Here is a 12,311-nt window from a genome sequence, read left to right as displayed (position 1 = left end):
AGACATTGGGCTGTATCCCACACCATGGTACATCCACCATGAGAAGGTATAGTGGATGCTATCTCGGTTATTATACCTTTGGAAGGAGGAGAGGCTTTCTCTGTTTCAGTCTCAAAATTGGCAGCAACAGGTTCTCCTTCATGTTTAGGCTCCCTAAAACTTTATACGACAACGGAGCCTTACCCAATCCAACATTCATCCTTCACAGTTAAACTCGATGTATCAACCAAGTTATTCCTCTACCTCAACATTTGCTAGTCGTCAGCGTCCTTTGGTATTATTCGAAGGCCACTATTTTTTTAAATGTTTCCTTACTGGGTACCTAAAAGCACCACATTATTAGAAAGAACACACTTTATTTGACTTACTGTGAAAGTTAAATTTCATTGTGAAATGACACTTTGGTAATTGATTACATCAAACTCTAGAGTCGATTCGTTGAGTTCAAATCGTCAACTTCAGTATGACTCTCGGTGACGATTTAATTATGCGCATTTAATTAAGACGAAAACTATCAGTAGGCTATTAAAGATTTGTTGTCCAAATTGAACTATAATGGATGAAAACATGTAGGAAGTGATCACGTGATAAGTCATGGTCAACAAAAAAGGAATAACGTGTTTCGGTTTTTCTTTGCGTTTGTGCAGTGAAGCTGTTCGCTCCACATTTTTAATTGGATGTCAAATTAAGGAATAAAAGCACTTTTTATTTAATTCAACCTGAATTAATATATTTGTCCTCGAAAAGCACTCAATGGCATTTAAGAAAAAGAAACGCTGGTTTATTCTTGAAAAAAAAAACACACCTTAAATCATTCCTTTGTACAGGAAACCGGTTGCACAGCGTTGTACAAATACAGATGGGAACTAATTGTCTTTTTGTGCAAAAAAAGTATCAGGTCGAGGTCAAAATCCGGAACGTAATCATTGGCAAAACACGTAACTGTGTAAAGTATGGGTACAGCTGATCAACAACACACAAGAACAAGACCGACCATTCATTTTTTCTTTCTTCTATCTAAAAGATTTAACAGGATTTGTTTAGAAACACATGAGTCCTTAAAAACATTATAAATTAATATTCACAGTTTCTCCAACAAGAAAGGGTAGTAGGATTTCGAACATTTACCAATGTTATGTGTTACAAAATGTATAACACAACGTTTCGAGGATTGAAATCTATACTCTTCGTCAGGTGGGAATATAATTAGAACATGACATAGGAGAAAAGAAAATAAAAAGAAGTGAAAGAAAAACATCCGAAAATCCTCGAATGTTTGTTATATACGTTTTGTAACATATAACTATGGTAAATGTCCGGAAATATTGTTATATTTTTAAACCTACCATAGTCATTAAGAAACTGTAAACAAAGAAAGCAACAAGTACTTTTTGGCTGTAGTTTTCATCTTTTTTCTGTTTCACACTTTCTTGGGTCATTCGCTAGTGTGTTAGTAATCTCAATTAGTGGTTCCCAAACTGAAATTAATGAAATTATGGCAATTTATTAATTTACATATGAGGACATTTTATTTATATGCATTTGCTTTTATTATTTTAAGATCCGTTGCACGCTGGTTATTTATTTTAAGTTAATTCATATAAAATTATTACTATACTTAAATTGAGTTTTGTATTGTTATATTATTAACATGTTATTTAGAATACGGACAAGGATCAATCACGAAAAGGGTGTAATGATGATATTTACATTGTTGTATCAGGAAAAGGAGGATATACTATTCACGTCTGAGGCCCTTCTAGACGGCTTCATAGCCCCAATAAGGTTGTAGGCCCTGGTTGACAAAAAAAACGCACACACAGAGAAGGATACATACATGTTCATGATCGAATTTTCTCAAATTGATTCTTGGTTCTTTCTTCGTATTTTTTCTTCATTACTATTATTCTACTTTTTTAGTATTCGTAAAGAGTAAATACACTAATACTTCGAGTATTACAAACCTTTCTAAGGCATTGTTATATTCATTTACAAAATATGTATTTATTGATGTCTTTGATATCACCTAATTTTAAACTTTCTTTCCCTTTGACATAAAAAATTATATTTATAATTTTTCCAAACTAATGATACACCTAAAACTATGATCATCGAAACTTAGACCTCAGCAGCTTACAAGTATTTGAAACTAAAATGATATTTATCATAAATTATGTACGTCTCTAATAAATGTTATTCAGTACATTTTAACAGCACATTTCATTATGACCAGTTTTCTTTAACTCAATTAAGTTGCTCATATGTTGATTTTAATAGGCGGATGTTATTCGTATATGTAGGTCTGTACTTCTAACAGGCAAATTTAATTGAAGTTTCCAATATTTTTATGATTATTTTCTTAATTCAATTGATTGTTTTATTTAATGCATAAAATGACTGCACTCTGCACGTCAACTTAACTTTATACCATGTACTAGTATGTACAAACCATGGATTCTGTAAAGTTTTCTCACACTAATTGCTTTCTGTAAATAAAAAAAAACAGGTTAAAACAATTTCATAATTAGTTTTGTATTATGGACATAGTGTAGTGAGCTTAGTGTATTATTGAGTAGGGAGTGAGCATAGTGTATTATTGAGTGGGTAGTAAACATAGTGTATTATTGAGTAAGTAGTGAGCATAGTGTATTATTGAGTAGGTAGTGAGCATAGTGTATTATTGAGTGGGTAGTAAGCATAGTGTATTATTGAGTAAGTAGTGAGCATAGTGTATTATTGAGTAGGTAGTGAGCATAGTGTATTATTGAGTAGGTAGTGAACATAGTGTATTATTGAGTAGGTAGTAAGCATAGTGTATTATTGAGTAGGTAGTGAACATAGTGTATTATTGAGTAGGTAGTAAGCTTAGTGTATTATTGAGTAGGTAGTGAACATAGTGTATTATTGAGTAGGTAGTGAGCATAGGGTATTATTGAGTAGGTAGTGAACATAGTGTATTATTGAGTAGGTAGTAAGCATAGTGTATTATTGAGTAGGTAGTGAACATAGTATATTATTGAGTAGGTCGTGAGCATTTATTGGTCGATAATTTTATATTTTTGTGACTAAATTATTCATTAACTTATTTTGCTTCTAGGAGGTTTCATATCGTGCAAACATACACATAGATATTAAAATAATAAGTTTCATAATATATTGTGTGCCTTGGATACAATGACAATCCAAACGATTGAAGCACCCAACAAGATGCTATTAGCAACGGTTCTTTTTGGAGGATCGACGAGTAAAATGAGAGCCCCGGCTTCCAGTCTAACCCAAGACCGCGTGCTTTGTGCAGCCCGAGGTACTCTACACGGAACAGATCCTGGACCATCATGTATGGTCGGTCTGGCCGACAGTCGGCATTCTTGGCGGCTCTGTCATTGTCAACTAGAGCACTCCTTGCATCCGCAATCCCGACTTTTTGTAACGCATATTGCCCTCGTTCTTCACAGTTATCTTCTTTGTGCAATTTCGTACCGTGACTCTTTTTACATGATTTTACTGAATAGGAAAAATCTGTTGATAGTGTAGACTTTTTTCTTCAACAATAGTAATTTCAACCATTCAATCAACTTTATTCACCATTTAGTATTATACTTGCAATGGTGGTTAAAATTTACAATGTATAAATAATACACTTTTTGAATGATTTAGTTTTCAGTGTCCAATTAGAGAACATGCTTAAAATAAAGCATATGCATTATTTTTTTCCCAACAATAATTACTTATAATGACTTAAGCCTTAACAGATAAAAACCAACTGAACACCACACATACAAAAATTTGTAATAAGCACCAAAATTTAAAATTCAAAATCAAATGTAAATCAAAGTCAAATTGAAAATCTTACCAAGATATAAAATTATAGTACAAAATATAATACATAACAGGACAAAAATAACACGAAAGGTTACACGATGGGTACATTAATCCATAAAAGTGACAATCAACAAGTTCACAACTGAATATATAACAGAGATTAAATGGGGGATAATAGTTACTAAAGTAAATAATCTAACACAATACACAGCAACAAGACTGCTTAAAACTAACAAAGAAAAATGTAAAAATGGTATAGGTAAACGTAAATAAAGAAGTCAGTGGGTAAGGAACAAAAATACTGACCTACCCGTACAAGCTGAGCAGTGATAGAGGAGCCTGGTTATAGGTTACCAAGAAAATAGTAAGTAAGAAAGAAATTAGTAAGCATGATACCTAAATATAATTACGATTTCGACTTTAATTCTTAACAGATCTTAACATTCTACAAGTAAGTGACAAAGGGAAGTTTGTTGCTGGAGCCAATCTGACCGGAAATTCCCATTTGAAGGAAGCTCGAGAAACTGGAAAAAACGAGGCCAGGATTTTTCATAGCGTTTAGAGATCAGAAGCTTCCGGAAGTCGGAAATATCCATATACTGGAAGCTCAAAAAAATGAAAACAACTAAAAAAAAAGAGTGGAAGCTTCAGGAAGTCGCAAATTTCCATATGTCGGTAGCTCGAGAATCTGGAAACAACGTGCCCACAATGTTTTGTAATATTTAGAGAGTGGAGGCTTATGGATATTGAGAGATCGGAAATACACATGTGATGGAAACTCTTGAAACTGGAAAAAAAACTAGGCCAGGAGCTTTCATAGCCTTTAGAGATCGGAAGCTTCCGGAAGTCGGAGCTTTCGTTGACTGGAAGATCCCATAGACCGGGAAATTTCCAGAGACTGGAAGTTCTCATAAGCCGAAACTCTCCAAAGGTCTAAAAAGTTCCAGATATCATGCTGGAAGTTCTCAAAGAGGGTATATGTTTATATGTATGTTGCAAGAAATGGTTTAATACACTTTAGGAATACATTTACCAATATGTTTACCGTCTATATTAACAATATAATATGGGTATATAGCCTTAAAATTGTGTCATTCTGGATATTATTTATTAATAAGAGAAAGTTTGGGGATTCCAAATTCTTTCCAGATAGAAAAAATCTTCTATCCTATCTTCAATCTAATCCATGTCCATGTGTACCTACGATGCCATGTATCGACAGTAAACCATCATCGGATTTTAGAAGCCGTGGTGGTGGATGATTTCATATAAAATTACACAACATACTTATATGATAAATAAACAAATATCACACACACACACACATTGACACCAAACACGATCGTGCACGATGACGGCTGAAGCGCGGTATGTGCAGGTGGCCGACTTTTGTTACCGTAGCAACACATGAACTTAGGTTGATTTGGATTGACGGTAGGATACAATACCTATTTTTATTATAGTCACTATAATCAATGCTGGACTATCTGAAATGAGGTATAAATTGGTCTACATTTTTAGATTTTAAAATTTTTTCACTATTGTTAGTAATTTTTGGTCAGGTGTAGATTTTTGTACTTCTTGCATGACCTAAAAGAGTTTACGATTAATTGCTAATTCGTCTGTTCAGAATCGTATTGTAAATATAATATCACTATTACTAAACCTGTACTATAGTAACAAATATGTACATTCCATCGAGATAAGGATCAACGGAAGTCGCTAGGCAAGTACCATTTCTATATAATCCACCCCAAATCAAATAGTATTCCCTGGGGAAATTTTTTTGTGCGAGTTAATAGTTGGGCTACAGACGTAAAGACAAGGTCGAGCCTTAGGCCTGAGGTATCACGTCTTAGTGAATAGATAGTCATTAGGTTAAGTGATACTCTAAACTAGGTCAGGGCATGTTACATGATTGCCAAAATGTAAAAAACGCCCCTTTCGACTACAGCCTACTAATTCGACGGTAATCTACCACTTGGGCGAAGGTCTTAAAACGGTGGAGATCTGTAATCTACACTTAGGTGATAGCTGAATTATAGACCGATCATGTTATAGGATGTTGCATGGTATTATCACTTTAATCGGAACTTTAATGTTAGTTTTTGCCAGAGCTAATTCTTTTATGTTTCCATGTTCCAGGTTAAAATTGACTGACGAAAATGGAAAGTCGATGAAGCCGTCAAAACTTGACCCTGACCTCTATGATCCTTTCTCCAACAGAGATATGACACATGCCACACCGTGAGTATTCCCTCTGCTTGGAATATTATGATTATTCAACAACAAAGTAGATCTTAAGTCATTTAATTCTCTTTGTATTCGGTTAGCACAGTAGTGGTCGTGAATATTTTTGTAATTACATACTTACATATTACAACTTTTACACCTGAGGAAGGAGGTAGATTTTGATCCTCGAAACGTAGTGTTACACGTTTAGTGACATATAACAATTGTCCGAAATCCTATCATCCTTTCATATCATCTATCGTCAATAACAAACTTCAAACAAAGAAGTGATTACTTACAGTTAAAACTCGCTCTTTTAGTCTGAAACTGCGCACATTTAAAACTTGAATATTTTGAAAAGGGTAAAGGTTTTAAGACTTGACTGCATTGTGTATGGTCATAATAAATAGTTTGTTATTTTTTGAGGCACATATACAGGTAATTTTATTTAATATAAGAAACTTTGATGAATTTCAACATTGACAAAAATGGCAGCAACTTACAGAATTTATTAATTATATCATAAACTTGCACCACATATATCTTATATCATTTTCATAATATCTTAGGGATCATTTTCGATATATGAAACCAGACTCAAGGATAACTTTCGAACTCAATATCTCAGACTTGATATTTCACACCTCTTGCATTGGTGACATACTGGCCAACAAGCTTTCTGAAAGTATAAAAAGTCAAATTGCCAAATTCAGTTCAAAATTCATTTAAGACGCCTTCTGGTAGCTAATGCCTTTCCTCCTGTTCATGGGCTCATGATAAGCCAATCGGCGAGCTAAAGGTTGTCTGTAAGTTGGGCTTCCTGAAAAAATTCCAATTGTCAAATTCAGTTTAAAATTCATCTAAGGCGCCTTCTGGTAGCTAATGTCTTTCCTCCTGTTCATGGGCTCATGATGAGCCAATCGGAGATCTAAAGGTTGGGCTTGTCTGTAAGTTGGACTTCCCAAAAAAATCCAATTGTCAAATTCAGTTCAAAATTCATCTGAGACACATTATATTCAAAATTTAATGCTTTTCCTTCTGTTCATGGGTTCATTATGAGCTAATGAGAGATATAAAGAATGTCTCTAAGGTGGGCTTCCTGAAAGTATAAAAAATTCACTTGTCAATTCAATTCAAAATTCACAGGCAATGGAAGATTTAAAATATGTGAAAATTATTGATATGCTTAGAAGGCTCTACAGTGCGTGAGTTTAACAACAAACTCAGTTGTCTGTCTTTGCTCAGGGCTGAGTTAAAATTTTGCAATTCGCGAATTTTAAGGATATCAAAGTCACTTCTGTAAGGCACCCAGCAACTGTGAATGGGCATCCTTCACCTCGACGCTCAAGAAGTGACGTCAGAGCTTCTGAGAACCGCGGGGAAAGTCCACGAGTCTTTGTCCTCTTTGAAGTCGTTTAATTCGGTTTTTGATTGCCAACGTTTCACCTGCCGACATGTCGCGAATTTAATGAACCTTATGACTTCCGCCATTCTCGCTTCCAGTGGAACGCTTGGCGCAATCTCGAGACCAACGTTTAGGGCAACGCACTCCGCAATCATCCGCGGCGGTTGCGGTTTTCACAGCTGTCATACTCCTTTAAATGGGAGTTTGTACATTCCTGAAAACCGCTTCTTTTAAACAACTTCCGTGTTTTTATTTAAACTTAATCCATTAATCCATAATCCAACTTAATCCACATCCATCCATTTAAAATTCTCATTTTCTCATCCTTTGATATCCTAACGATTTTGACCTTAATTTTTAATGCACCTTAACATTCTACAAGTAAGTGACAAAGGCAAGTTTGTCGTTGGAACCAATCTGACTGGAAATTTCCATATGATGGAAGCTCTAGAAACTGCAAACAACGTGTCCAGGAGCTTTCATAGCCTAAATGAAAGCTTCCGGAAATCGGGAAATCAGAAATACCCATATACTGGAAGCTCAAGAAAATGAAAATAACGAGTTCAGAAGCTTTCATAGTCTTTAGAAAGTGGAAGCTTCCAAAAGTCGGGAGGTCGGAAATTCCCATATGACGGAGCCAGTATGATACCCTTGATTCATGTTCATGCTCATAAGTATAAAAATAACATTCTAAAACTTTAGCCCTTAACTCGTTGTGTTAAAAACATTTTCCAAATCGATTTTGTCACCGTGTAAAACTGCACATATTCTTGTTACAGAAAGTTAACATTGATGTACGAGCAACAAGTAAAAGAGATATTGATTAAACTTTGTCTATATATAATTTATTAACGTTTATAAATTTGTTCGTAAAGAAATGAAGATTTAACATAAAAATTAAATAATTGTTTAATTTAATCAAGGATCCTACAAAAGAATATTAGTGTTCAATTAAGATTATATTCTCTCACAGTACGGTTAATTTTTTTATTGATTTTGTTTAGATATGCATCGGTATATTCTATACTACAAATCGATATCGATAGATTAACGAAATCAGTAACGTTTATAGATTATAAAAAAAAAATTAAGGAGGTTTATTTAAATTTAATTGGTACAATAAATTATTACAACAGTTACACATCTACTGGACACTTATATACCTATTATAATAATGTTACCACGATAAATGGATTTTTTTATGAAATTTTGTTATGCTGCGTTTGTTTTTTTTTATTAAGCATCGATAATGTAATTCAACTTAACCTGATACAGATAATAGTAATGACCATGATTAATGCAGCGTCCTGTTACGTCCTTTAGAGCTAATATTTGAAATATTTTACACTCTTTTAAATAAAGATTTTTGGTCCTCGATTTGCGTTCTTTTCTTCCCCAGGACCTTACTTTTTGATAATCGTAAATCAGAAAATTGTAAATTTATACATTGGGTGGGCGATCATATTGATAAACGTGTAACGAAATTAGTAAACAAACAGAGTGATCTATAACCATATATTGGTTTCATCTTAAAATTGTTGTTTGGAAGATTCTTTAAATTTGCCAGTAACATTTATAAATGGCTGCCAATTAAAGTATTTAAATTAAAATATGTAAGAAAATACTAATAATAATACTGTATTGATGACAAAAAGAATTTCTTTTAGAATTATATCGACAAATCAACTGATATTTTAACTTTAGAAGTCGGACTACAAGTGACTTATTGTATGTGCAAGTACGATTAAGTACGATCATATGCATTTGCAAGCTCAAGTTTCTTCAGAATAAGGTAACAGTTCAACATTAGAACGGTATAAATCAATTAGCATTTAAAACACCTTCTTGGTTGTTATTCGTTCCGTTGTTGAATAATCTTTTTGAGAAATAATGCGATGTTTAGACTAAATTTTTAATAAGTAAATTTTTTGCTATCCGATTTAAACATTTTGATCATTTGATTTGTTCATGAAGTTTGTAAACAAAGTTGATTTGCTATTTTTTTCTAAAACTAGCACTGTGAGATTTTGACTTATACATTTTAATTGATCGCTATTTTGAAATTTAATGTGCAAATTCGACCAAACCTTTCTTACTGGTAGAATCTGTCTACATAATAAACTTCTAAAGTTTGGTTAACGTTCGTTAATTTTTTTTAAAAATATTGTGTTTTATAAAAGATATACAGGCAGACAGCCTGTAAAAGGAAAGATAGACCATTGTTTACATTAAGTCTTTAGCTTCTCTTTGTCAATAGAAATGACATCCTTAAGGTTGTAGTGAGAATTTGGAAACATTCCGTATTTATATAACATTTTAAAAATGTATATATTTTGTGTGTAATACGTATAATTTACATCGAATGTATCACACACTTTCCATCAATTGGTGAATAAGGTCTCATCAAATCATATTAGGTCAATGTAAAAGTGTTACGTATTGTATTTAATTAAAGCATCAAAGCATTATTTCTTTCAAAACACAGTTTACAAGCTATTAAAACGTCACAAGTACAATAGTTGAACCAAAGCAATGCCTGTTAACATAACAAACAGTACAAAAATTAAAACATATTGACACTATTAAGGTTCTATGGGAAGAGATACCTTAATTGTATATGACATTATTTCTAAAACAATGATTTTAATTCAAGTTTAAAGTCAAGTTCCGAATTTTCAACTTTAATGTCAGTCGTCATGGCATTATGAATTTTCACGAATAGGAGATAAGACCCCTTTTTCTTACCCCGTAGTGAAATGCATGTAAAATGCCAGCTTGGCCCTGCCTCTCGTATTGTACGGGTACGATGGATAAGACCCTCTGACTGTGAAGAGGCTAGGTTTCTTTCTGCCAAAATTAGGGCACTCATAACCCACCAATCCCGCAAGGGTCTCAATGTAATTTAAAATGGAGTCTGCTTGATATGGTTGTTGAGCTTTAAAACATCTATAATGCATCATTTCTGCATCTCCAAAATATCACCCTATACCGTAGTACGGGTTGTTCGTTGGAGAAGTATACGGTAAGGAGCACCCGAAGACTAAAGACCCGGAACAGGCAGCCAAGAGCAAAGCATGGAACGAAGACGTCAATAAACGTGTCCTATGTGGAAGTCCCAACTGAGAAATTTGTCCACGTAAAGAACCAGAAAGTTTGGTAAAAAAGGTGATCATTTAAAGGACCTCCGTTATGGGGAATAACGTAATCAACGTTCACAGTTCATCCACTCCCAAAATTAAAATGTATATAAGACGTTTTGGTATAGTTCAGGGATGGTCCATTACAAGATTACTTAGTGTCATAGAACTGCCAGGTTATTAACTCTCGTGTCAGTGCCATAACCTGTAACTCTACAAAAAGCAGGCTCTACCGGAAATCTAGCAAACAGTTAGACTTACGTAACAACCGGTGTAAAATTAACAGGCCATAGCAGTGACGTATAAAGTGCAGTCAGCGACAAGTAGCACCCACAGCAGGAGTAAAAGCTGCCAAGGCCAACCGGTCGGTCGCCTGTTTGTCTACCGCTGCTGCTGGAGGTGGTCATCAACTCGTACCATGAATCATTGCCCTTGCAGTAGCCACAAGCGTGAAATGCAAATCAAATAGACGACATGCATCCTTCAACTGTCTATCAAGCCGGTCAGGAGAAAATGATCTTTTTCTGTGTCACTTTGGTCTTGCTCGTCTGTAACTAGTTCTGCTGGGCTGACCGGTCTTGCTCACTGTTTGCTCATTAATGAAGCATTTTTACATCAATCAAACAAATAATTAGTGGGTTGTAACCAAAACCCACAACTAGTGAAACATAATAAACCTAAAGCACCTGCAAACATAAATCTGCAATTTTTACTACACAAATGTGTAAGTTACAGTATTATCTAAAATTCTTCTTTGTGCTTACGCGACCTGCGTAGTAACTAACGTTTAGTCATTTCTGTTACCATTGCGTATAAATACTGTTGACAAAACTGAATCCTTGAAATGTATCAGCTTTACTGTGGAAGCCATATTCAAATTATATTTACTTTTTAACTTCATCAAAGAACCTAATTTCCACAGCCGCGTCAAAGTATTTTCAGGTAATATTTTTCAACTACGTGTGAACCGAAAAACCCAAATGTTAGGTATCTAAAACAGTTTTAGATGGGTTTCAAATGATTCCTTCGCTGTATAAATTAAGGACTGGAGGGCAAAAACTAGAAAAACCTTAAATAAAAGTTAAAAACTTTAGAGTTGCATCTAAAAGTGGAATCTTTATCTTAAAACCAAAGATACCTTACAGAGAATTTTTTAAACCATACTTGTACAGTTAGCTGTCTATGCACACAAAGAAATATGGAATTAAGAATAAATCAAAACCTCCTACCCGAATTATCAGTAACCTAGGATTAGCAACACATTTTGGCCTTTGGAGACTTTGTACCTATGATATTATGAAACGCTGTTTTCGACCATTCTAACATTTCCTTTATTTGTTATGTATATCACTAAATAACACCTTCACTCTGTCCTGAGTGATCCTAAGAAGTTTAACAAGACAGCAAGCAGTCACCTTGTTAAACTACCGTACAATAACTGTCTAAGTATACTGCATGTACTTGTGGAAACATCTATTTTTCTTACAGTGTTATTACCTTTATCACAATGTATTTACAAATATAATAATAATAAATAATTAAGAAGAAAATGTGCTTTATTGTCTTCAAACAAATATAGGTAAAATTTATGTTTATTATGTTAACATTAACATTAATATGGCGGTGTATATCGGTGGATTCCCTTGAGAACGGTTTGACGTATAGTAAGGCCCAGCGGATGTTTGGATTTTTCATTCCACACATTAGACCGGATG

General features: G+C 34.0%; 1 protein-coding gene across 1 annotated transcript in view; it reads left to right on the top strand.

Moving 5' to 3' along the window:
- Window positions 1-12,311, top strand: part of LOC124361964 (proton-coupled amino acid transporter-like protein pathetic) — a 69,415-nt gene that overhangs the window by 5,319 nt on the left and 51,785 nt on the right. Inside the window, exon 3 of the mRNA XM_046816069.1 lies at window positions 5,968-6,069. Coding sequence (XP_046672025.1) covers window positions 5,968-6,069 — 102 coding nt within the window. The remainder of the gene's footprint in view (window positions 1-5,967; window positions 6,070-12,311) is intronic.

This window comes from Homalodisca vitripennis, chromosome 5 (assembly GCF_021130785.1).
Source record: "Homalodisca vitripennis isolate AUS2020 chromosome 5, UT_GWSS_2.1, whole genome shotgun sequence".
NCBI classification, from domain to species: domain Eukaryota; kingdom Metazoa; phylum Arthropoda; class Insecta; order Hemiptera; family Cicadellidae; genus Homalodisca; species Homalodisca vitripennis.
This window is presented reverse-complemented; position numbering and strand designations above follow the sequence as displayed.